This window comes from Poecilia reticulata, linkage group LG19, assembly GCF_000633615.1.
Source record: "Poecilia reticulata strain Guanapo linkage group LG19, Guppy_female_1.0+MT, whole genome shotgun sequence".
Classification (NCBI taxonomy): Eukaryota; Metazoa; Chordata; class Actinopteri; order Cyprinodontiformes; family Poeciliidae; genus Poecilia; species Poecilia reticulata.
Window position 1 is genome coordinate 6453411 of NC_024349.1, and position 26502 is coordinate 6479912.

At 36.7% G+C, this 26502-nt stretch overlaps 1 protein-coding gene across 1 annotated transcript in view; it reads left to right on the forward strand.

The window, feature by feature from the left end:
* The window catches only part of atrnl1b (attractin-like 1b), a 90006-nt gene extending 66629 nt beyond the window's left edge, over window positions 1–23377 (forward strand). Inside the window, exons 19-22 of the mRNA XM_008436729.2 lie at window positions 3244–3322; window positions 14345–14452; window positions 19762–19876; window positions 21376–23377. Coding sequence (XP_008434951.1) covers window positions 3244–3322; window positions 14345–14452; window positions 19762–19876; window positions 21376–21500 — 427 coding nt within the window. The 3' untranslated portion in view covers window positions 21501–23377. The remainder of the gene's footprint in view (window positions 1–3243; window positions 3323–14344; window positions 14453–19761; window positions 19877–21375) is intronic.
* The last annotated feature ends 3125 nt before the right edge of the window (window positions 23378–26502 follow it).

Here is a 26502-nt window from a genome sequence, read left to right on the forward strand (position 1 = left end):
GGGGGGGAGTTGTTTGTAGAATATATTACATTTATAAAGCAAATTAAGTTGCTCCTCCTACAATATGGGCCAAAACTTTGGATTCAAAATCAAAATGTATTAAAACGGTTTCTTTCCGTTATGCAAATTGGTTGCTTTACGATACATGAAAATATACTGTATATGAAAATGATAAAGCATGAAAATAAGAAGATATTCCAACATTAAGGAATGAAAATGGTTCAATAAAAACACAATTACAATGATATTGCATTCATAAGAGTCAATGGCACAAAAAATCCAGTGTTACACAGATAACTGTATTTCCAAGCTATATGGGAGACAACCTGCAAAAAGATCAAATCAACCAAACCACACAATCTGCCCCAATCTGTTTCCAGTTATATTAGAAAGCCAAAGTTTAGCAAAAGTAGATTAAAAGAAACATAAACGAGGTTCACAGAATTGGAAGACCTTTAGTAACTGACACATGTTAACAGGTTGGCTTGTTTATGCTACGTCCTTTACAGGTAGCATCTGTCATTAGCTTTGATAACTTTTTGAAGCTTCAGATGAAACTCTGAAAATGCAGTGATTCCCATTTCTTACACAAAAAGTTAACATCTTCATTTTCTATAAATAAAAGAAAATCGGGTTCAACCAACTTTATAATTTTCTGTTGCAGAAAACTCAACAAATAAAAAAAAAAATCTGAACATTCAATATTTGTATCTATATGTTATTGTAGTTATTCATTGTGTTCATATAACAAACATACAGTTTAAGGCTGCAAATACCTTTTTTTATTTTAAGCTTCACCCGTCCGAGTCTTTGAACGCAGTCTCAGTCTTTCATTTCCTCACACTTAATTGTATGCATTAATTTCCACAGGAATGCAGTGAAGTGTTTGTGTTTTTCCCATTTGGAAGGCAGATCATAATAATTCCATTTAGCCTTTGTCTGTATCTGTGTTGTCCAGTTCTCAGTGACCCATAAACCCAAGAAGAAAAAACAGGAAAAAAGGAACAGCACTGATTCACTAATGAGCTGTTTTGTGTGTGCGTGTGTGTGTGCGTGTGTGTGTGTGTGTGTGTGTGTGTGTGTGTGTGTGTGTGTGTGACGGAGTGTGTCTGTGGATGTGAGGGAAGATTTAAGGAGACTTGAACCTGCAGGAAACATAATCAGCCTGATGACAAAATGTCAAATCACCCCACAGGGTTTTTTAGAGCTCCTTGAAGGAGAGATAAGGAGCAGAGAACGGACATCACGACTTTTCTAATGTTTTCATTTCTTTCTTTCTTCTATGAGATCAAGCCATTTTTTAAAAATCAAAACATTTTAGGATGGGTGTGCGCACAAAATGCGTATTTCGTCTTTAAATTATTCTGTTACTGAGTCATTATAACCCAGAAAAATACCATAAATGTTTTTTTTTGCTTGTGATTTATCATTTTAAGAGGCCTCTTGAATTGTTTGCATCTGATAAGAAGCCCTTAAGGGAGCAGATGCTTCTTTTTGTGTGGAGTCACTGAAATAAAATGTTTAACTGAAGCGGCAGATCTGAGCTCCGGTTTTTTTGCTGATCTTCACTGTTATCACCTTGTTCAAACATCTGATCAAACACATCTAGAACACGTGGCGACCTGAAGTTTACATACCAAACAAACTGGCTCGTAACATCGGAGATGGTTGTCTGGCTCCTGTGAGTTGAGATGTTTGCTCATTTTACCGGTGTGTACATGACAAAACTGCAGCACATCTCTAAAGACACGAGGGCAGTGCTGGGACGACGGCCATTAAACTGGGTCTCCGGACATTCAGAACAATTTCATGTCTGTTTTTTTTATTCTGTGACGTGATGGAGAAGAATAAGATGTTTAGGTGTATAAGCATGGGCTAGTTTGAGATTTTCATCTGTCATGACGTTTAATGCGATTTCACAGTATTTGTCCAAAAAATATGAAAAAATAAAACCATGCTGGTAACACTTTATTTGAAGGGGGGTGAATAAGACTGACATGACACTTTCATAAACATGACATAACCACGTCGTGAACGTGAATAAGCCTTCATGAATATTTATGACTGTTGTCATAAAGCGTCATTCAGTAAATTATGACACTTTTAATACAAAGTTGACATTATTCAAAATGTCTTTGTTATGACAACTTGACATTAACCAAGAAATCATTACTGATATAAATTTATTATAAATGTATTACTGATTGCACTTTAAAAATTAGGCATCTTTATGTTATTAAAGGTAAAGTTTAAACAATAATGATTTCTTGGTTAATGTCAAGTTGTCATAACAGACATTTTGAATAATGTTAACTTTGTATTAAAAGTGTTATAATTTAACGAATGACGCTTTATGACAACAGTCATAAATATTCATGAAGGCTTATTCATGTTCATGACATGTTATGTCAGGTTTATGACAATATAATGACAGTCTTATTCACCCCCATTCAAATAAAGTATTACCGCAATGCCTTTAATAAAAGCAGAAATGACCCAGCTGCTATAATAATCCATCATATTACGTAATGTGTTTGTGTTAGTTTTAAATAAAATCTATTGAATATTATAACATTGTGGCTTTATTCTATTGATCTACTATCGAAATCTTTGTGATTTTAATACCATTATTTTTTCAAGCCCCATAATTTTTCCTATACCCACTATGTTACTAAAGGAACAACATTTTCTGTTTTTGGATTGATTCGAATTTGATAGCAGAAATCTAATATAGACAGTTTTATCCACAAAAAAAATCTGTTTTTGAGAAATTTAATGTAAAACTCAAACTGCACCATTCTAACCAGCTCTTAAAAAACCGCCTCTTTAGTGGATAATCATCCTGACATAATATGTCAAAAGGATAATGAAGTGGAAGCTCTCAATCAGTCAATTTTCCCCTCCCAGATCAGCTTAAATCTTGCTGACTTTCCCTTGACTAATGATCACAGTGTTGGGTTATTAATCGAAGTAATCGGCCAAAATATTTCAGTCTGAGGATTTTTAAAGTTCTACCTCCTCAAATTTGTCTCGTATTCCTTTCAGATTTTGTTTAATGGCATGCTTTCTTCAGATCAGCCAAAATGTATAAAGGTAGAAGTTCAAAAACAAACCTCCAATAGCTCCAGTCTGCTTTATTATGGATCCAAGTTTTCTATTTTAAAAATGGCTAACTAAATTAAAGGAGACATATTTTGATTCAGTTGTAATCCTGCTTGTTTTTTCTTCTTTTTTCCATCCCAGTTGCTTTCTGTCTCTGCTCCTGGTGGCAGCAGTGGTGTGGAAGATCAAACAGACCTGCTGGGCGTCACGACGCAGAGAAGTAAGTCCATGACGTTTAAAGCAGAACTGAGTAATTACCTTTAAGGCACTCCTATGAAACTCGTGTGAGTGAATGCAAGTCTGCAGATTAGTCATTTTAAAATGAATTGAATATACATATAATTTTGTATTTTTCCAGCTGAGTTTATTAAACATGTTTGGCAGTCTTGGCCATTTATGTTTAAGTCGGATGCTGAACTGAATATGTGAGGAATTGTAGCTAAAGTTGATACATTATGAATGTTAAAATTGGCATCTTTTTCACCTAGCCCTTTTCTTTTTTACGGAAAGATGATATGACACACAAATTTCACCCTCTTGAGCCAACAGCCTGGCTTTTTTTCTTAGACTCGCATGAAATCAGACTAAACTCTTTCTGTTTTAGGTGAGATCCCAAAAATATTTCCATTTGTTAAATAATTTTCAGGGAAAACTTTATGAACTTTCTTCAAATTTAGGAAGTTAACAGACGTTTTATTGGTATTTGGTAGCATTACCTTTTAAATGTATGATTTGGGTCACATTTTATGAGGGATCATCATGATTTGCAGAAATGTTGCTGTGTTCCTCCAAATGAACTGGTGTAACTCATTCAGGTTTGCCAGTATCCCATACTAACCCATAATGCATGGCAACCATATTGAAAAGTAGACTTAAATGTTTGTGATTAACATTTGGGATTTGAAAAATATTTAAAGCAAAGAGTCTAGTGTGTGTGTTTTAGTCGGCCAGGACAATTGAGTCTTAAAAAGGTCTTATATCTCATTAAAAGCCTTTGACCACTGCTAAAGAAAGTTTTGATTAGCTGCCAGCAAAATCTTGTGCTCTACAATTGGATCAATTATGTTGTCAAATACTTTCGTTGAAAGTGGATAATTATTCAAGCCCAGTGTGGGTTTACATTTAGTGGAAAGGAATGGGAGCCAAGCAGACAGTAGGGATGAAAAAGGAGCCGAAATATTAATGATTAATATTCAGTGGTGGAATGAAAAGGATTTTGGGATGAAAAGATGTGGTGATTGGCAGTGGAAATTATAAAAGTAGGTCAGAAGAATTCTGTTCTGAAAATGAAGGAGAGGCGGAATGCAAATTCACCTTCCTGCTCTTAATCTGAAACCGCATTGGAAACATTTCCTGCTTCTGAACTGATGGTAATTTCCATCTCTTTGGGGTTGAATCTGCTATTCTCCTGTGTGCTGTTGGGTATTTAACAGCAGGAATTTAATTTTGATCTCTCTGCATGACCTGTAGTCTGTTAATGAAGCTCTCACAATTCATTTCTACTTTGGGAATGACGTTAATAATTAGGGGATCAGAATTTAATATCCCCCTAATTGATTTATTGAAAATAAACAAAAATGATTACTGCTGTGTCTCTGACTCATGCCTATCCAAAAAAATTAAGAGTCAATAAAATGTAATGACAGCAGATGGTCTCTATTTTTGTTTCTGTTTTGGACATTTATTTCTGTGATCTGTTCTTTAGTTGACCAAAAAAAAGAAAAAAAAAGAAAGAAAAAACAGCCTACTTTACTGGGTCAAAGAAAATGTCAATGTTTGATCCCTGTTGCGTTTGATTGTGCCCTTTTTTGTTGCACCATAAGGACAGATTTAGATGCATCTTTTCTCAGAAAGCTTGCCTTGTTACAGCTCAGTTGAACTTCTTCGTAAAGGTTTTTAAAAGTGATTAAATTCTGGATTTTGTTGGGAAGAATCCATGTGTGAAAATGATCTCTAATGCTCCCTGAACTCTTCATTCACAATTTAAGACCAATGAATTGTGGAATTTTCATCTCCCAGTGAGGAAAGAAAAAGAGACATTGATAGAAAAAGTTTTTTAATTTTGAGTTCAGCACCTCATCTTGAGCTTTTCTTTACCCTGATGGACTCGTCAGTCTGGATGGTTGATTTAGATCAGGACTAAATCAACCATAACTCCTTTTTTGTTCCACATTACAATTTTTATTCTTCAGAGCAAAGTCTTTTTTGTTCAGTTGCAAAACTTCGGCTTGTCCTTGCAGATTGTTTGGGAAAGGTTTTTAAGCATCCCTGAAATCTCTTTTTTAGTTTGATCATAAAAAAAATATTTACAGGTAAAAATCATCTACTTACGTAATTTAGACATATATGGTCGACGTCTGACTTTAAACCAGACCATAACTTCCCTGTTGAAGTAATTTTGGATTATAAAACAAGATAATAAAACATGTCATTGTTTTGCAAAAATTGTGGATTTTTTATTATTTTTTTGGTTGGGTTTGCTAAATTTGATTTAAAAATGTCATGTCAAAAAAAACATCATTCTTAGCAATCAATTTTTTCTGGTTCAACGTCTCAGAGGTTGTAAGGTCTCTTTTCCACCACCCTAATCTTTAGTTCCCCACATTGACACTCTACCAGATTAACTTTGGGACGCTGAGCAACTTCCAAGACGTTAATGTGACTTCCAGTCAGAAGAGACATGTTGGTAAAAGTAAAATAACACTTTATGTCTAAATGTGCCCGGGATGTGAATAACTTTGGACTTAGCCGTATCCTTGACATCAACACTTTACTAAGACACAGTTTTCTACAGCTCTGGTGTGGCATTTTCAGTTGGCCTACTTTTAAAGAAACATTGTGTTCAGAATCTGTGTTGGTAACCTTTTCCTGAAAGCTACGGCAGCCTAGAGGTTGCCCTTCACCGCTCAAGTTGTACTTTAGCTTTGCAAATAGATTTTAAACTACTTCACGTGTTGCAATCTTTAAAGCCACTCTTCCGTAATACAAGAATTGGTAAAATCACTTATAGAGATCCTTACAGGACCCTTTAGGGTTCATTTAATAGACGGTCAATCTGAGGAGGTTTTAGTGCTAACCAGGCCATCTGCTTGTTGTTTAATTGCTTACAGTAAAATGAATGCACAGTTTGTCTGCTTACCCAGACATATAGATGAGCTGATGGTGATAGTTTATGAACGAGCCGACTGAGCCTTGACAGCTTTGTTTTTCTTGTAAACTAAATGGTTCCCTGATTCTTCTTCACTGTGTCTTTGTATTTATGGGTCTTGGTGAAATGAGGGATGGAAAGTTTCATCCTGGGGCCATTTGAGCCCCCATCTTCTGTAAGGACATGGAATGAATGAGTTTTAATGAGGCTTTCAGAAACTGCTGGGCTGATAATGAAACTGTGATCAAGCTATGGGGCATTTGGGCATCTGATGAAATGTTTTTTGTAACTGGCTTCCTGGTGCTAAAGGTATTTGTAATTAGGGATTGTGTTTGACTTGAATTTGAAGCACATTTTCTTTGGGGTTGGGTTTTTGTCCTGTAAGATTTTCATTAGGAAGATCTCTAGTTAAGCAAGCAGTCATTTCAAATTCTATTTCTGAAAATTGGCTGTGAATAGAGGACAATTTTGAAGGGTTTCTAGAAACCACACAGCAATTCCTTGAATTACTTTTTATCTCCAACGAGCCAGATGTCCTCCACACCACAACAATAATTAGATAAAGGCATTATTTTTTTTGTCTAGGGTTTAAAGGGACATGATAACAGAGGTGCGCCGGTTAATTTGGATAATTTTGGTTGAAGTTAAGTGATGGGACTTGGATTTTAAACAGGGACCACAGGGAGGAAGACACAACAGCTCTAAATGCCACATAGGAGGACAAAGGCTGACCTCTTTGACGCTACCTGTGGGGGAAAACAGAAAGGAGGGGTGCGCTGACATTTTACAAGAGAGAGCTGCAAAGATGTTACACACACACAAACATGGATTTATCTAATGCAGCTCCTCTGTCTTTTACACACATGCGAAGACGTACCTTTTAAAATCAACTGTGATGCTCAGTGGTGATGGGTTGTTTGTATTTTCAAAGGCTTTATTATTTACTCGGTATAGTCTCATCAATGCATTGGTGGAGAATTATTACGAAAGCACGACTTCCAGGATTGCTGTGTCCTTTTGGTTCTCCTAATAGAGGACTTGATGTTTCTTTATCGTTTAGCTGGCTATTTCTGGGGCATTCAGAGCCAGAATTGAAATGGCCGACTAACTTCACCGTGTTGTTTATCTCCATCTTAAATATTGTGAATACTTGCTGTCCGTTAAATCCCCCGTTCTACTTGATAAGTGTCCTTGCATCTCTGTTGGTATCTGGTGTAGTTCTTAAGAGGTTTTATTTTTAGTTGCCTGGTTTTGTTGTGTCTCTTTGACCTTTTATACTTGTGGGAGGCCTCAGGGGTCAATACTTGTGCCTTTTTTATTTTCTCAACTGGGAGTCGTTTTGCTCCTCTTTCTACAACTGTGGCGACAGTGGCAGGGGTTTGTCCCGCAAGCGGTGAGTTGCCTGTTCAATCCTGTGCTTTCTTGCTGTCGTTGGGCAAAACTCTTCACTCGCCATGTTAATTTGATGAAATCTGTTGTCCCCAAATAATCAGGATGATCATTATGGTATAGAATAACCCTGGCATTTTCCAGACGCTCATAATCTGCAATGGAAATGAGTCATTTATTTTAAATCTTTTCAATATATCGTAAATTGAACATAGAAACTTTTTTTTTGTGGCTGAAATCTATGGGATATTTTTGTATATTCTAGCAAACATCTAAATCCTTTCCAGACAGAAGAATGGTGTTTATCAAGTGATAAGATTACTGGGAATTAATCATTTTGGTCCTAACTGTGTAGGAAAAATAAGAAAATAAAAGCAGCAAAAACAAAAGAAGAAATCTGTTAGTGTGGAAATACTTTTTCACAAACCAGCTAGTCTAAACTCTTCACTCCCAAATCTTCAAATCCAGGTATTTTTTGTTATTTATTTCTACAGACTTAAAGTAAATGCTTGCTTTCATGCTTGAATGTCCCCCTGAGGACAATTAGGACTCAAATAAGATCATCTTCCTCCTAATCCTTTTTGAGCGTCAAGTTAGCTCACTCGTTCTTCTTTGTCAAGATTAACATTTAAGTGCAAAATAATTTAGCACCTTTTTGGATCCTTCAGAAGTTGCCCTTGAAAATGTTTTGTTTCACCATTTAGCCCCTCGCTTTACATTGAAATTGGGCCCGTTAATTAATATTCTGCTCCTGAATTTGATATCTTAGCCCCCACAGAACACCTCAGCCTTTCCAGTGTCATATCAGCTTTGAAAAGTGTGGCAGGACACCACTGGATATCTTCATCTGGTTATCTTAAGTCCATTAATCGCAGTACGTGTTCAGACTGTCCAACAAGGGGCCACATGCAGGGTGTAAATTGCCTCTGACGTATTTGCTATGAGGAAAGCACTGGTGTATGTACATTTGACCGCATGTTTATGTATTGTTTGACTTTAAAGGAGCCAGCCTGTGGGTATAACCGGTGATCTTTGAAAGGGACAGAGTGACCTGCATCGGTGTGAAATGCGCTCGGAGGCGGGATGACACCCACCCCTTCATACAGTCCAATGAAGGGAACAAAATGTTGTATTCACTCGACAGATAATTCATGCCCTCACTTGCCAAATTAATCAAGTTGCATAGCAATGCGCTGCAAGCCCACCCTTATCAAAACTGTGAATGGCTCCAGCTTGTACTCTAGACAAAATCAGTCTGTCATTGCATAAACGTTAATTGGTTTTACAGAGTTCAGCCTTGCCTTTTGTCATTAACTTAGCATTCATTTCCAGTCTCTCAGGTATTGTGCTGGCCCTTTTTAACCGCTGCTTTCTTGGCACATTTCTGACGGCAGGTGCTAGACTTTGCTCTTGCTCCCATCTTGTGCTTTGCTGCGTTAAAATGAATTCTGCAACATGATAAATAACATTACTGCTATCTGACATTTAGGATGAATGTTGTTGGATTTGAAGCTTTTTGTGCTGGAAACCGTAATAAGCCTTGAGCTGTTTTCTTGTTTTGGAACAACCTCGCCGGGCCCCCCCGCCCTGCGTTTATCTTTTTTGAAAAGGGCAACATTTTTCATTTTGACCCATTGTGACCCAGCAGCTCAAATCTATCGGTTTTGTATTGTCGGTTTTGATGTTTAATGGCAGAGATGTACAACAATTTAACATCGGGCATCAGATATAAAGTTTAAAAAAGGAAAAATCAATCAGGTGATCAATGTCAATTTCATGTGGGTGCTGTTTTTTTTTTTCCAGTCCTACCTCCCTGAGGGAAGGTTTTTCAGATTGAACAAAGCAGCACCACTTTCCACTTATTCACCATGTACCGATACGTTTCCACGGCACTGAGTGGAGTCTCCGAAATGCTTTAATTATATTTGTTGGCACATTAGATTAAGTAAAGGCTTAACATTTAAGATGTAGGTGCATCTAAATAAACCAGAATGTCAATAAAAATATTTATTCCATTGACTCCTTTTAGAAAGTTAAACTCGTATAGATTCATCACATGAAAAGAGCGTTTCAAGGGTATATTTCAGTTATTTGGATGATTTTGACTTGTACTTCACATTCTAAAAGTGCACAAGACCAATGAATTATTTTTACTTTAGAAATGTTACGTTAAAGTAATCACATAATAGATAATTTGATAGTTATTCACACCCCACACATGGAGGGTAACGTATCCCACATTCATCTGAAGCTGAACAGTTCAGTTACGTGGTAGTGGGACGCATTTGCAGTTTTTGGCGCAGACTACCTGGGGGACACCCCAACCTCCCTGCATCCTCTGTTTTGATTTTCACAAAACAGTCATGGTGAAAGGGCCTCAATGTTCTGCAGATGGCTTTCTCAGTGTTCAACAATGTCTCGACTTCTATCCATTAGTTTTAGCCATTTGTTGGTTTTACTTAAGCCTGTCGAAATAAACAGTAAATCAATTGATTGCACGATAAACTAAAACAAACTCAGTGATTTTCATTTGCTTGATTTATTGTTTTTTTTTTTTCTTCTCTCTTTCTACCAAAACTGGTCTTCAGTCTGGTGCTTTGGTCTCAACTTTTCCTTTTTTGAAAGACTATTTTGTCTACAGAGACTTCATTTTATCTGTTGTTTCTATTGTTTTAATATATTTTGGGTTTTGAAAATGTCTTCCAGTTCAAATGTTTAAATGTCCATAAAGTTTATTGACCTTTGAGAAAGTGTTCTTACATTATTCTTTCGTTATTACTATTACTTGATAACAGTCTCAAAACAACAATATTATCGTTTATCGCAATAGTTTCTGGGATAATTTATTGTCTGGCAAAATTTCTTATCGTGGCAGGTCTAGTAGTTTAGTAAGGAACTGTTCAAATGTACACAAGTCCTCACCTCTCTTGTGTCTCCTTTGGATACAAAAAACACATAGTGGAAGCTGTCTAGTTGAAACAAAATATTAACATGGTTGTCTGAGCGCATTTCTGCATAAAACATGGCAACAACCATCTGACCAATCACACGTCACTTTGCACAGAGCTCTGTCGAAGGGGACGGGGGCGCCTCTCTACAGACAAAATGACGCAATTTTCCTCAAACATCCACATAAGTTAAAGCTGATTTTGACACTTTGAAGGAAATATGTGAGACCCTTAAGCTATCAGAGGTTATTTCTAAAGACATTAGCTGAAATAGTTGAAGCTGTGATACATTTGATTGCATTTGGAATTCTTATTTAATCATTTAATTTGTTTTTGGGATCAACAAAATATTTTTGAGTTAAAATGTTTCAGTACAGATCTGTATTTTAATATAAAACCATAAATTACTTAAGATGTCTAACTTATGGCTGCTACTGAAGAATTGCAGAGCAAAAAGAGTCATTATAATAGCCTGACTTTGTCTTTTTGCCATTTGTCTTTGATAAACACCTAGACACTGATTCAGGTGGTCACTTTCTCACCTGTTCATTTTTCACTTGTCAACCTCTCTAGACCTCTTAATATTTTTTGCTAATTAACAGCCAGACCAATGAATACTAAATTATGCTCCGTGTTAAAGGTTGGGGGTCCAGTGATGAGAATTGTCAGGGTCAGTCCAACCTCAAGGAGAACGTTGTGTTCAGGAATGAGACTGTAAGAGCCTAAAAACCACATTCTTATTAAAGTTGATCTATTTATACTGAGTGTGGGAAAGTCTTTAAGAAAAACTTTTTGAGGCAGAAATTTACAACTAAATTCATTATTTCTAAGGTTTGAAATGGTAAATACAAATCATTATTAACCTTTTACACCATGCAACATTTATTGATAATACTGACATGTTTGCCATATTATATTTTCAATACTGTCTAAACCAGTGGTTCTTAACCTGGGTTCGATCGAACCCCAGGGGTTCGATGAGTCGGTCTCAGGGGTTTGGCGGAGCCTCTGCCGCGGAGGTAAAGACACACTTGTGTAAAGTCGTGATGACGCGGTGCTTTGCCATCACTTGCTGCAGAGGATCACGTTACATTGCTTAGCCAATCAGAGCTGCGGAGGAGCACTGATTGAAGGAGCTCCACTCTCAGCATGGATTTGAACTTGTGTCTTTAATTACTTCAGCAAAGCTCACAGTTTTTACCAAATTCTGTAGCTTTCGGTTTACTTCTAAATCTGCTCCTTAGTCGCATCTTTTCAGGATTGCTACTGCCTCTAGTGGCGTGGGGGTGGTAACACTAAATCAGAATACCACAAGTCTTTATTATTTATTATTAATTTTTCATTCTCTTAAGAATGTAGAGCTAATTAAATGATCTAAACAAGACCTTAAAGTGGTTCCAGTTTGTCTCGATGGCCAACCTGTTGACACTGTGGCAGATTTTAAATACCTTGGGTCGTTCCTGGACAGTCAGCTCAACTTTGCTGAAAACAATGACTATATTTTGTATATTTTGAAGAACTGTTCTCAGAGACTCTACCTTTTAAGAAGACTTGGTGATCTTCAAGACATATGGGTGACCCAACTAGGGTCTAGTTGGGTCACCCATATGTCTTGAATTTGGAAAAAAAATAATTTTATTTATCACTACAGAAGGGTTTCAGTGAATGCGCATATGAATCTGATGGGTTCAGTACCTCAAAAAAGGTTAAGAACCACTGGTCTAGATAGAATCCCCACATTTTTCAGGTCAGTCTGTCCTGTTATATAACCTAAAAAATGTTTTAAATTAAACTTTTTCAATTTAATTTAGGCACCAGATAATGTTTATGTTGACCCGTTATTTGTAGGTCATTAATTTGAATTGTCTACAGAAAAATAAGTGCAAAAACAAATAACTTGTTGCACTTTTCTGTCACAATCCATCCCAGTAGGCGGTGATACTTTTAGCTTTTTAACCACATTTTCAGATTTTTTTTGGCAAATGATAATATATTTATTTATTTTTCACAAACTTTAACTCAAGGGACCAATGTGCGTTTTGAGAAAATTCCAACATTTTTGAACATTTTGTTAGAAATGAAAAACTCAATTTACAAACTATAGAATTGAGCTAAGGAGGTAAAAATTATGTAAATAAATATACATTCAAAGGATTCGATGCATTTCTATGGTCTTTGATTAAATCCAATTTGAATACAATGTGTTATCTGAAAATATGATCAAATCTGTTTTTGATTATTTGCTTAGGAAAAAATAGACGTTCCAGAGTTTCGCTTTTTTGTACAATTTCACTTTACACATCTTTGAAATGTAATTGTTTGCTGGTGTTCATTGTAAATGATACTTGGAGAGGTCCAGAAGAAGCACCAGTAATGAGAATCATCATTAAAAAAAAACTTACTAAAGGGTTTTAGTGATCTGAAATACAATTAGATCTTAATGCACCACGCTTAAGCTCATCTCAAACCCAATACCAATCAGTCATGTCCTTGGTGCCTGTTTAGATATTGATCAGCCGGTGCGCTGCTGATGATAGTGTGGCATTAGCTGTTGTACAGTATTGATTAGTTGGGGAAAAATGCATTTTCTGCTCAATTTAGGCAACAGAAATCATGTCTCCATGTGATCCAGATACCTAATCACACTTCTCCTGTAGTTAACCAGTCAATTACTACTCTTAGTTTTAATTTTATATATCGATTCAGTGTGTTGGTGGGGTTAAGAAAAGTACATATTTATTAATGTCCCCTTTTGCATTTTAGTAGCTACTAAATTTGGGAGTTTGGGGGGATTTTGGTCAGAATGATTGGTGGTGTGAATATTGTGTAAAACCAGGCAATTTTACAATTTCTTTTGTTGAAAATTTGTTTTCTATTTTCTTCTGCTTTTTCATGTGATATTTTCATTTATTTATGTTGCAAATGTTTCTCCACTTGAGGTTTTTTGCCGCCTTAATTGCGCAACTCATTTGAAATCTGTCTAAAGATTTATTCAGATCGGGGATCTGAGAACGCCTTCAGATTTGCTTGTCACTTTGCACGAGTGGAAGAGAAAGAACAAATGACTGATTATTTTATTAAAAATTTTGAACAACACAAAAAAGACGAGAAATGGATGAAGAAAAGTCAGGTAAATAGAAGGAAGAGTAGAAGTACATAAGGAATGGAGGTAGTGCACTGGGAAGGAAGGAGAGAAAGAAGCAACATAAGTAGGATGCAAGAGAGAAAATGCAAGGAAAGCAGATGGGGAAACAAGGAAGCAATAAAGGTGGCAAGGGAGGAGGGATGTAGAAAATAAGGAACGAAGAGGAGAACACAAGATGGATGGATCCAACACTTGGACAAAAAGAATAAAGTCTGAAATTAGGAATATTTTCCCCTGATCATATTTTCATTTCCTATGCTTTTCCAGACTCTGCAGGAACTCTTCATTTCTCCTCAAGGAGAAGCAGCTGCCAAGCAAATTAATGTTGTGCATAAATGTTTGTTTTTCTCATATCCATCTGTTTTAGTCTTAAATTCCACCAAACAAACACAAAACAATTAACAGTGATCTTGCTTCGCTAATTGGAAAAAAAAGAGTGTTTCATCTTTAACTTGAAGCTCTTTGGAGAAAAATCGTTAAGCGATCATAGTAATGTAGCGCTGGTGTTGTAATTCTGGTGAAGTGTTTGTATTAACGGCACTGAACATGTGTTAAATGTTTAATATCACGTTTGCTGTGTTTTGTTCACGTTTCATCTGTTTGTTTCTGCAGCAGCTGATGAGAGAGCGCCAGCAGATGGCCAGTCGTCCATTTGCATCCGTCGCCGTTTCGCTGGATGCCAGAGGAGAGCTAACAGAAGTCCTGCAGCCTTTGGTTGATGTGAGTCTAAATCCCACATTTCGTGCAACATTTTTATTGTATGCGGTTTTTTTTGGGTTTTTTTACCTTGATTTACAAAATGCAAAATGTAGAAATAGCAACAATATTCAACTTGTACACCCTGGACTACTTTTTCTTTTAAAGAGATAGAAAATGTGTTATTACTTTAATTCTACATAATTAAAAGCTACTATAATGAAGTCATCCAAATAATTTTTTTCCCATTTGTCATGTCAAAAAGAAATCAGTGATGATTTCTTTGAGGTATTCAAACTGCTTCAGTTTTTTTTCTTCTTTTTTTTGCCTTGATTTGCTCCAAAATTGGTCTCTTTTCATTTATTACTGTCACTTTCTCTCTCATATATCTCTGTTTGGAATTAAACCGTACTGTCCAGTCAGTCCTGTTTTGTTCATACTTCTCAAACTAATGGGAATGTCTGGCTCCAAGTCCAACATAGGGCTCCAGGCTATATGCTATATTGCTTGGTTTAAAGTAAGATGAAGAGATACGTCCCCAAAATAAGATCTGAGGGACCGGTGGTGATTTCTCAGCCTGGTTCGGGCTCTGTGTCACCTGCTCCTGCAAGAAATAAAATCACTGTGGCAACCTGCAAAGAGGCAACACATTAGCGCCGAGCGTTCTGCTGAGTGGTACTCACACAGCATTATGGTGTTTTGAAGGGCAATGTAAAGCGAAAAAGAGGAGGAAAAACAATGCTTCTCGGCTCTGTGAGTGCATCGCGCCGTCTGGATCAGAATGCTGCTGGAAACTGCCAGTTTTTTTCTTGATTAAAGTGTAGTTTTAATTGCATACTTGTCACTCTAATGTAGGTTTGTATGGTGTTTGATCTATTCTAGCCTTCTCATAAATATCTCAAGTGTTTTTTGTGAGCCACATTAAACGGCATACCTAACAGCAGTGGTGGGAAGTAACGAAGTACAAGTACTTCGTTACTGTACTTAAGTACAATTTTYGTGTATCTGTACTTTACTTAAGTATATTTAATAATGGGTACTTTCTACTTTTACTCCACTACATTATACAGTAAATATCTGTACTTTCTACTTCACTACATTTCTACAAAACTGTTGCGTTACTCGTTACATCCAAGTCGCATTGTGTTTTTTTTTCCGTTAAAATGTGAAGTTCAGGGACTTAAGGTGGCGCCGTAAAATCCAAGCAATAACATGACTTAGTGTCTGTTGTCACCCATCGACTCCCCCTTTACTCGCACGCGGAGCTCCAAGACATGCGCAGTGGYTTYCTCTGAGCATCAGTAATATAATAGCGCTGCATAAATCATAAGATATGGCGACATGTAAAATCAGCAGCGCTTCGCTTTCACAGACGGTGGGGACTTTGTCCAATTTTTAACGTCACTTGGAAGGAAAGCTTTAAGAAAGGTAAGCTCCGTGGACGTGATGCTAGCAAAGCTAGCTGTATTGACTGAGACACATGTTGCATCTGCGATGACTGACATGTCGCAGATATGGGACAACGCTGTGACCAAAGTGCAATATTGTAATATGACATTCATGGACGATCCGATTCTTCTRGACGGATCTTGACCAAGTCCTATAGTACTGAAGCCTCACTGAGAGCCGTTCTTTGTTCTTGTAATGCTCTGCGTACACTGCAGTAGCTATTTCATTAAAATATCTTTATATTTAATTGGTCAATAAATAAGACAAGAACGTAGGAACACAGAGCATGCTCATTGCTCTTTGTTTTCGTCACCTGTCGTGGTGGAAGACATTGCAGCAGGAGGGAGGATGAGAACAGTCACGGTGCTCCTCCTGCTTGGTTACTTGTTGCTTATTGGGCCTTGGACAGTRTTCATAGTTGAGCGTTGTTAATTGCTATGTTTAATGGTGCAATTTCTGACATTGGCAATATGGGCAACYGCMCAGGGYGTTATTTYTTTAGGGATGGCAGGAGACCTCTGTGTATTGTGGCACAGAGATGAAAGCAAAACAGAATGARGAAGAGTTTGAATTGATACTGGTTAAATTTATTTCAGCTCTAATTATTTAATATCTAGGTGGGAAAGTGAATCTTTCAGATCAATTTGAGAAGCAGTTTTGATAGGTGCACTAAATTTTATTGTCATGTAGCGCGGGGTGCTGGTTTTGATTTGGTCTTGGGTTCAGTGGTCCAGACTACAACTCTGCTACGAGGCTCCTTGGTTCCATGTCCTCCTCTGCCAGTTGGATTTTTTTCAAAATAAATGTGTGGCAAAAAAAGTGAAGTTCATGTTATGTTAGGACAGGAGACGAGATGTTTCCATCCCTGAAATTATGATGCATAGAATCACATATCTAAGTCTAAACTATGTTACAGAGTAAACGTAATAAAAACATGCTTTATCTGTGGCATATCAGTACACTTAATGATATTAGTGATTAGGCAATGCATTCAGCAAGTACTTTTACTTTTAATACTTAAGTATTTTTAAAAACCAGTACTTTTTTACTTTTACTTAAGTAAAATGTTAATGTGGTACTTTGACTTTTACTTGAGTACATTTTTGTCTGTGTATTTGTACTTTTACTTAAGTACATTTTTTGAGTACTTTCTCCACCACTGCCTAACAGTCACTAGAGAACGTTTAGGGAACAAAATCGGTGTAGGCTTTATGCTTAAATCTGGAAAAATCCACACCTATTTACTGGCAAAACAAGGTTACACAATAATGCTCCTAATAGCAATAAGACAGAACAGAAACGGACCTTAAATCCATTCCATCCAAAAGAATTAAAGCTTAAATTACCATTTATCTTTTCATTAAAATGCATAATTGTTCAGGGTTTTTTACCTTTTTGAGACAGTTAAGGGTTTTTGACGCTTTAATCAGATTTTTTTTTAGATAGGAGCAAACTCTCGGGAATTCTTGCTCTTGTTTTTGTTAGATTCTCGCTTTGTGTTTATCTTAGTAAAAAAATGTTGTCCACACCTTCTTGGTGTGGCGTACCTCATGGTTCTGTTTTAAGAACACACGTGTTTCTGCCACATTCTCCCACATTGTCAAATTTTAGAAGAGTTTTACATGCTACTGGAGGATAAAAATTATTTTTTGATCCACTGGGATGAGGACAGAGACAATTCTGACTTCATTAACATTTTATTTTATGGCTTAATTTTGAGGAACACAGAAGGCAGAACGTAAAAGTACCAGATTGCTTATGATCACATAAGGTTTTTTTGTGTTCCTTTGCACCAAAGTGACATTTTCTGATCTGTGTAAAGCTAACGGGAAATATTCTGAAATGTGACAAATATTCAGAATGTTTTTTTTAATTATTATTATTACATTTTGATCCAAAGGCAAAGCCGAAACGTTATTTGCAGCCGTAAACTGGGATGCGTTTGTTGCAGCAGCTCCACAGCTTGCAACTTTAATAAAGAATTGCTCATTAGTTGAAGTATTTATCTGATAACTGTCGCATAACCTTTGAGCAAAAATGTTTTTTAGCTCAACTTTTAGAAATATATTTAAAAGTTGAATGTTTACACATTTTTAAATATTCAGTTGCACTTTTGGGTGACTTACAGATGTATTAGATGATTGATGATCTGGAGGGGAACTCTCAAAACAACCTAATTCTGCTCTGTGTCGGCTAATAAGTCAACATCTGCTTCCACTTAACTGTTGCACTTTTTTTTTTTTGGTGACACAGAGGACATTGGCTTTATTTCGCCTGCTCTGTTTCTGCTTTAACTACTACATTTTAGAGTACTTTCTCAAATGAATTTGAACACAATCAAGAAAAGTTGTCTCACCATGTTGGTCTCTCAGAAAGTTTCCGACTTACTGAAACATTCAGGTCCAGTGTGACTGAACCATAAGTGCTAATCTCTCCATATATGTCTACTTTTCCAACTGGTTTGAAAAGATCCCAGCAATTTTTTTGCCCATTTTTTTCACTTGCTTGGCTTAAACCTCCAAGTCGGGCTCCGCTTTTAGTGACCAAGATGACAGCAGCTGCTGGACAGAGAGACTCGGGCCTGCAAACTGCAGACCAAAATGGCAGGCACTCGACATATGGAACCAGTAATGAACAGCTAGTTTGATTGATGAGACCTGTCAGTCCTGGAAAGGGAGCTCATACCGACTGTTTGGTCGTGTGTTTGCATGTATTAGCACGTTTGAGCTTGTGTGTTTATGAGCTTTGGAGTTATGAATGACCATGTTACAAATGCAAAATATCTAAATAGGCTTTGAATAATCTTAACCAAAATGTGTGACACATTGGTGGCAGAAAGAAGTTTGGTTGTATGACTAAAGAGGAAACTGATTTAAATCTAAAACTGTTCATATTTTGAAAATACTGAATAAAACTACAGATTCTCAGAATCCTATTGGACTTACACCAATCGTTTTTTATTTTAGCTTTACAAATATATGTGCAACGCAGTAATGATCTGTTAAATATCAAAATGGTTACAGAGCAACATTTATAATTTTGTGGTTTGAGAATACAAAAATTTAAAAACATGCAGTTCTTCTGAGATCATGGCATTTAAAATTGTCTGATGGATACAAAAGTGCAATGTGTCTTTTACTAGAAATTAAGACAAGAATTCAGTTTTATAGTAATTATTTCAGTTTTTATTAGCTTTTATCTAACTATCAGGCTTTCAAAGCAAATTTCACAAGAATCTTCTTAAAAATATCAACACTACTAGGGACTTAAAAGTTATTATTTTCACTCTCAACTTGCTGTTTAAACACCATCAGGCAGAGAAAGGGGAAAAAAATGCATTTCTATTCAGAGACACGTCGTTTCTCAACAATTTCTGTCCTTTCATCCAAAGCATGCTGTGAAACCCTTGACATTCATTATCAGGATGACATGTTTTTCACGCTTGATACGAGCAGTTCTGGCCATTACGTCTGAGGGGTAGGTCATCGCCTCGGCACTCTGACTGTCTGACAGGGACACAAGTGTTTTTGTTGTGTGACCAATCAAACCATTTGTCTCAGGAGGAGGGCGTCTTGACTTAAATGCAGCAGCTCTATCAGATGACATGAGTGACTTTTGGTCAGCTGGTTTCTTTAAAAAAAAAAAAAAAGCATCACTTGAACCAGAGCAGAAAGTAAAATTGATTTCAACTTAGTTGGTAAAGCAAGGGTGTATGATCCAGCAGAGAAATCTGTTTGTTAATTCATTATTGCAGTTATTGATGCTGTCTGTCGAGAACAAAAATACTACTTTTTTTTACCCATATTATTAGATTGAGAAGAACAAAATCTTGATTAGTATTAAAATTCTGTTAATTTGTGTTTTTTCTTTTGTTGTTTTTTAAGGGTGCGCCTAAACCAGTTGCAATGGAGCCATGTTTCGGAGGGAAGGCTGCTGTGCTAACTGTCCTCATGCGTCTCCCGTCTGGACTTTCTGACCTGCCTCCACCTGGACAGTCAGGTAAACTGCTCACACTGACGCGTGGATCACATTTCTCTGAAATCGGTTACATAAACCCAAAGAATGCGATCTGAATTAAGACCACAGTCATAATCGTCATGGTGGATCTTTATCCAACGTAGAGAAGTTAGACGTGTTACACCTACTACACCCATTGCACTAATTATTTAACTTTTGACAAGCAAACTGGGCAATGAGTGCAGCCCGAAGCAATATTGTTTTACTTTTTAATTGAGGCAATAATAAATGAATTATGAGATATTTCCTGCCTGAGAGAGAGAAAGAGAGGGGGAGGATTTACTTGGAAGATTGGTCAAGCTTTTCATTTGTTCTTGCCAAATGGAGTCCTCTTGAGTAAAAACAAAAACATTACCACCGAGTTATAAAAGATGACTGATGAGAAAACACATTCTTAAATTGTCGATGATCTCACTGATGAGAGTAAATATTAGATTGTCGGTACTCAGATTATGTTTTATTTCATTTCTTGCTCTGATTTGCTTGTCAGCATCTTGTCAGGCTTGGCAGCAGTCGTCAAATGTCACCTCATATAAAACAGCTACTTTATCCTTCGTTGACTGTTTTTGCTGAAATAGTTTTTGTAAAGCCTTTTATCTCTGATTAAATTTCATGTCAGCTACTCTTTTTTTTTTTTTGCACAATTAGCCATATTTTTTTCCCTTTGTAAAACAGATTGTCAAACCAATAAAAAAAAACATCTTGATGATGAAGCTTATAAAACACTAGAAAGCAGTTAAAATAACATTACCAGTGAATAAAAGAGGATAGAAAAATAGAAAATAATAATTAATTGAGAAGTATGTTGTTATTGATATACTGTCATATGAAAGACTGCTGATTTGGCAGTTAGTAAAGAAACAAAAGATCATCTGAGATATCATAGCACATTATTGGAATGTTGAGTGGAAGGACAAAGTCTGGTAGAAAAAAGTGAACTGTTGCTTTCTGGTCCAAAGCAGGAGTCTGCAACCTTCTGCATTGGCTCTTAATAATTTAGCAAAGAAGTGCAGAACCAACATTTTTTTAATTACGCATATAACAAATACAGTTTTTAGTTGTTTTTTTTGTATGAAATAAATTCTGTGTTGTTTTTCCACAACCGAATGACACTAATATCACTTATACACAGCTCTGGAAAAAAATAACAATACAGTAAAATACAGAAAAACTGTCTTTCTTCCTCTGTGTACCAGTTAATCCTTCATATAGTGAACACATCATAAGAGAAACTGTAAAAAGTTTGAGCACAGCAAGTTTTATAGTTAGTAGAGGAAATGTCAAACCAGCAAATGTATATGTATAGATATTCAAATTGAGCAACATTTTACTTCTTTATTATAAAATTCTCCTCTGACCAAATGAACGAAATCACACTGTCCTTTTCCATTTATTTGGGTTTTCTTCAGTTGTACATGATCAATGTAAATACATTTCTTTCTATCTAACCTCATACGTCTCTCTGTTTTCCTTTACTGCAGGACTGATTGTCGCCAGTGCGTTGGTAGACATCTCACAACAGAAGCCATTAGATTTCAAGGACAAGTCCCAAGCTTTAAAGAACCGAAAAGCCCTTCCTCCAGCTCACCAAGGGACCTGCGTCTGACTCCATCCGGCGGTTACGTATCAGACCGACCGCCTTGTCATTCCAGCATGTCTCAGGTCCCGCGGCTGGAAGCCTTTCCACAGACTTGACATGCCTAAGTGACTTGTAGGAGATTTGTTTTGGCTGCTAACATTCACCACTACAGTTCCCACTTCGCGTGAGCGCAGTCCCTCATTTCCGAATATGCCGACATCAGAAATCCACAGCAGTGACCGATCCAGGCCGGGCTTCAGTTTCTTCACTTTCGCTCGGACAGCTCAGTCTACATTTAACGAACATCTGTCATGTTTTCCACAAATTACGGCAGATCCCGACTCATTGAAGTACGACTGATGAAGGTTTTTTTTATTTGCAAAACATGAAGGAAATGTAAATGCGCATTTGGGAATGTCACAAGCTGACCAAATTTCCTCATATGATCAAAAACGGTTATTAGATGTCCAATATGTGCACCCTGTATAATTTTGTACTTTTCTTTTGCGCACCCGTAAGTGGTACATTTGGGTGCCAAATCATTCAGATTTCCCTGGTTTGTCTTTTTTTGTTGTAAAGAATTTAGACTTGAAAAGGTCTCAACTTAACAACCCACAATTATATTGCAAACCATGACAACTTGAGCATTTTCTGCAATTTCTAAGCATAATTGTTCGTTTGCATAAGACTCCTCCACCAAGCAAAAGCTAAAGTCTGTATTTTCTGTGGGATACATGAACTAATGCTGCAGAGGAGAGAGTCCCTTCTCATGACATGCCGGATGAAGACGTGAAGGAGCCACGAACTAATCATTCGTCATTGAATTATGGCATGAAATTCTAGAACAAGTTCGATGCATTTTATTTGGGAAAAATGTAGTTATGTTTTTTTTTTTTTTCTCGGTGTAGTCACTGTTCAATAAACAGAAAAAACACTGAAGTTACTGTAGTTTGTAATGAAAAGTTTTGGACGTTTTGACGCTTTTGAACTGAGATTGGGATGGTGGATGGCTGCTCCAGAGAAGTCCTGCTCTTCTAGCTGTTTACTAGTTTGTTTTGTAAGTTTTATATGGGAAAAAAAAGAAGCTATAACTTTATTTCACCTTTTAAGTACAATGAGTTGTGCTAATAATAAGAATGCCTTGGCTCTTCATGAGCTCAGATGGGAGCATGAAGATCTGAAGGAGCTTCTCAGCTGTACAGTGTCTCGTTGGAACAAATGTGCGTCGTCTTTCACAATTGTTTTTTTTTTTCCGTCAGGTTTTTATGAAACTGGTGAAAACCTTTTGTTAATTTCAGGCCTTGTCACCTGATACTATTATATCTATAATAAATTATCGGTTTGCTACACTTGTGAGGAGCTTTTCTGTTACTGTTTTTGTATTTAACAGATTCCTGTTTTCTTGCACATTCTCGTTGACTTCAAACCACTTGTTCTAATGTCAGCCCCCCTTTTTTTCTATTTGTGCATCTTTATAAACTGTTTGGGCATTGTCCTGCTTTGTGTCTCAGAAGTCATGATGTCAGCTAATGTATTTTTTTCTTATTTTTATTTTGTGTTTGTAGAGTAATCCTTTAACCATGTCTTTGCACAGGAATCAGGCTCATGCTGTTCTGTGAAACAGATGACAAACTTGCATATCAGTCATCGCTAGTGTATTGGAAAGATGGACAACATGCCAGAAAATTAAAAGAAAAAATATCGAAACAAAAAAAACTTTTTGCAGTAAACTTTATTCCATCTCTCACAGTATGTTGAAGTTACATGTTTTTTGTCTTTCTGAAATGGATCCATATTTAGTTTTGACAGTAGACTGGGAAATATTTGCTGCAGATGTAAAAACAGAGTAAAAATACTGCAGGGTGTTCAGTTTTTACAAATGTAAATAAATATTGTCAATCGCACTCGGGCGTCGCCATACTGTTCGCGCTGCAGTGCATTCTGGGTAAATGACATATGCTAGGTCAGAGCAGTGCTAGCTCCATTGAGACCTGACATTTATGAGTAACGTTAAGCCTTTTAAATTGGAACCGGAGCACTACAATATTGTATGTGTATTGAAGATGAGGCGGACCAAACTGAGGAAGAGGAAAGAGTTGACCAAAGAAGTGGTTTGTGCTGCTTTCAGCTTAATAAATGAAACCATGAATGACGCGTACCTGTGGTTGGAGTCGGGCACCTGTAAGTCGTTGACATTCTCTGTGTCAGGTGTGGTGTTACATCCGTTTAAGGTCTGGTTTCCGGTTTGTTGTCGGGTCTCACATTAGGTACAGGTGGTACGAGCAATTAGCTTTGTTATAAAAGATCTGCCAGTGTTGCCTGTCTGATGTTTTCCCACTTTGTTGTTCGCTAGCTGGGACAGTTTAGGCACTTTGAGGATGAAATGGTAGCCATTTGGTTTTAGCTTGGGAAATAAAGACCATCTGTTAGCTCCTTCATCAATTTTACAAACAGTGAAGTTTTCTGGAGATAAATGTTTAAGGCACAAATGTGGGGTCATTCGGAAATTGTGTTCTTCCATTGGCTTTTTCCCTTTGCTCTCTTTTTTCTTGTGGGAAGAAATGGAAACTCGCCTTACTATTTGTTTTGAAATTACAAGCCAATAGCGATGCAGTGTGGCATTGTCTAAGTTTATACCAGTCAAACGCAATACTATAGAAAAAAATGTTAGCTTTCCTGTGTTTCCAGTCCAGCAATAACCTAACCTAACGCTGCAGCCCAAATCTCACAAAATAACTTTTAAAATTCAAGACTTGACCTTTAGGTATTTCTATATATTTAGTAAAAAAAATAATTACCATAGACATACTTTTTACTGCATTTAACACGTATATTGTTTTGCTTTCCCCCTTCAACTTAACATTTTGCTACTTTGCAGTTGGTGGAAAGGATGCATCGTGTATTTTACCTTTTATTAGCTTGGTGCTTTCAGTGTTTATTTTGAAGTAAAGAACGTATTGCATTCGTCTTTTCCAAGCTCAGCGTATTGTTGGAGAGGTTTGTCCTTCATTGTATTAACTCCCTATAGATTGTTCATGCCCTTTTTTCCCCAGTGCCACTGCTGTGTGTTTGAGCAAGGATATAGGCAGTTGGCCAAAGTGCTACTTTAAGGAATCTTCACTTATTCTGTACCCATTAGCTGCAGCCGCTCTTGGAGAAAAAAGCTTCTAGTGCCCTACAGGAGCGTTCAGTACCAGCAGGAGATCCTTAAATGATGGTGCACACCATACACAGACGAAGAATGTGATATTAAGCAATATGACTATGAAGTATTAACTTCACAATGGGTTCAGTCTATGTATTTAGTAAACTTTGTTATCTTTGACTCTCATGTAGAGGGTTTCCTTTTAAATCATCTGGACTGACCTTGAAAGCATGGAAATATGATTTGTGGGAAGCAAATTCCATCAGAGGACCTGCAACCAAGGTCAGTCAGAGACTAAAAGGTTTAGAAACTACCCAAGTAGAGGTAGTATTTTTATTGTTTTTATTTAGGTTTAGCAACATCAGCTAATTAAGACCAACCCCAGGAATGTCTAGCTGTACTGTTCAGGAAGGAAACATGTTTGGGTTGAAATGTGTATATTAACCCTCAAATTAAATAAAAAAACTTTATGAAGATGTGGGCTGAATGTGGCAACAGAGCATTGTGTAAACAATATAAAAGCCATGGACCAACATATGTTGTCTGGCGGAGTGGGCCAAATTTACAGCAAACTGTTATCAGAAGCTTGTGGAAGACTAGACGAGATATTAGCCCCAGTTCACACCGTTTTAAAGCTAATACCAAAGATGGAAGAAATGCATGTGAATTTTGATTTTGGAAAAAAAAAGAAATCTTTACATTTTTTGGCAAAAATGTTGTAATCTTAACTGACTTAAAGTGGGAACAATTAGTCTGAATAAATGGTCGGTAAATAGTATCAGCAGAGGGTTTATGTAACTCAGCATTTGAGTTATTTCTTCAAAAGCTACTTTATTTTTAATTACATATTAATAAAATGTTGCCATTTGGCCAGTATTTAAACTGGTAATTTAATAATTGAGGCTGTTTTCACTAGAACTATTTTACTTTGGTGATTTCTAGATAACGCAATAAAAGTTCAAATCAGTGCCCAGAAGACATTTCTAAAATTTTGCATATTTTAATTAAATTATTGCTCTTTTTCTTTGCTTCCAGCAAAATTATTGTGCGGTTTTGATATCTTTTTTTTTTTTTTGTCAAAAAGAATCTCACTTTTTATTTTAACCATTTAGGAGATAATAATATTCTGTACTATCAAGATAAAAACAGATTCATAAGGTTGTTGGTTATCTGCAGTCTTACATCGGTTTTCTTTATCCATCTTGTTTAGAGCCTTAAAAAAAAAGTTTGTTCCTCCAAAATCCCAATTTAATCCAATCAAGAAGCCATTATTTCTTATCTCTGTCCATGGGACAAATTTGAAAAGATATGAAGCAAAGTATCTTGACGTAACTCACAGTTGTTTACTGTGAAAAGTCAGACACACACTGACATTTGGACACAATAAAACCCCCCAAAAGTAATAAAATGAAATTGCCTCTGCTCTCCTGGTTAATAGAAAAGGTTGAAATCCACAGAGAAGTTCTGCCTGTGCAGGAGAGGTCAGCGGTGCAGTAATTAGGTATGAGGTGCCGTGGCTGTAATTGTGCTGTTTTATCAAGATCTGCTTTAATCCATGCCAAGGGAGAGCGTGCGGACGGTGAAGACTTGCAGTGGTTTAATGGGTGTGGAAGGGTTGTAACCTACCGAGCTCAGAACTTGGTGGCAGGGGAACAATAAATCTGGAGGGCAATAATATTTACAATGGGCTTAATGTCAGCTGATTGTCTCAAGGCATCAATCACCTGAAGTAAGACAACATTAATTGGATTTTGATGTGTTGAAGTTATTAGAGAAGCAGTTTTAATTTAGAAACTAAGATAAAAACTATAAATTATTAGCCCAGGAGCTAATAATTTAATCCCATGAATATTGTAGCTGGCTTAAGATGACAAAAATGTGCAA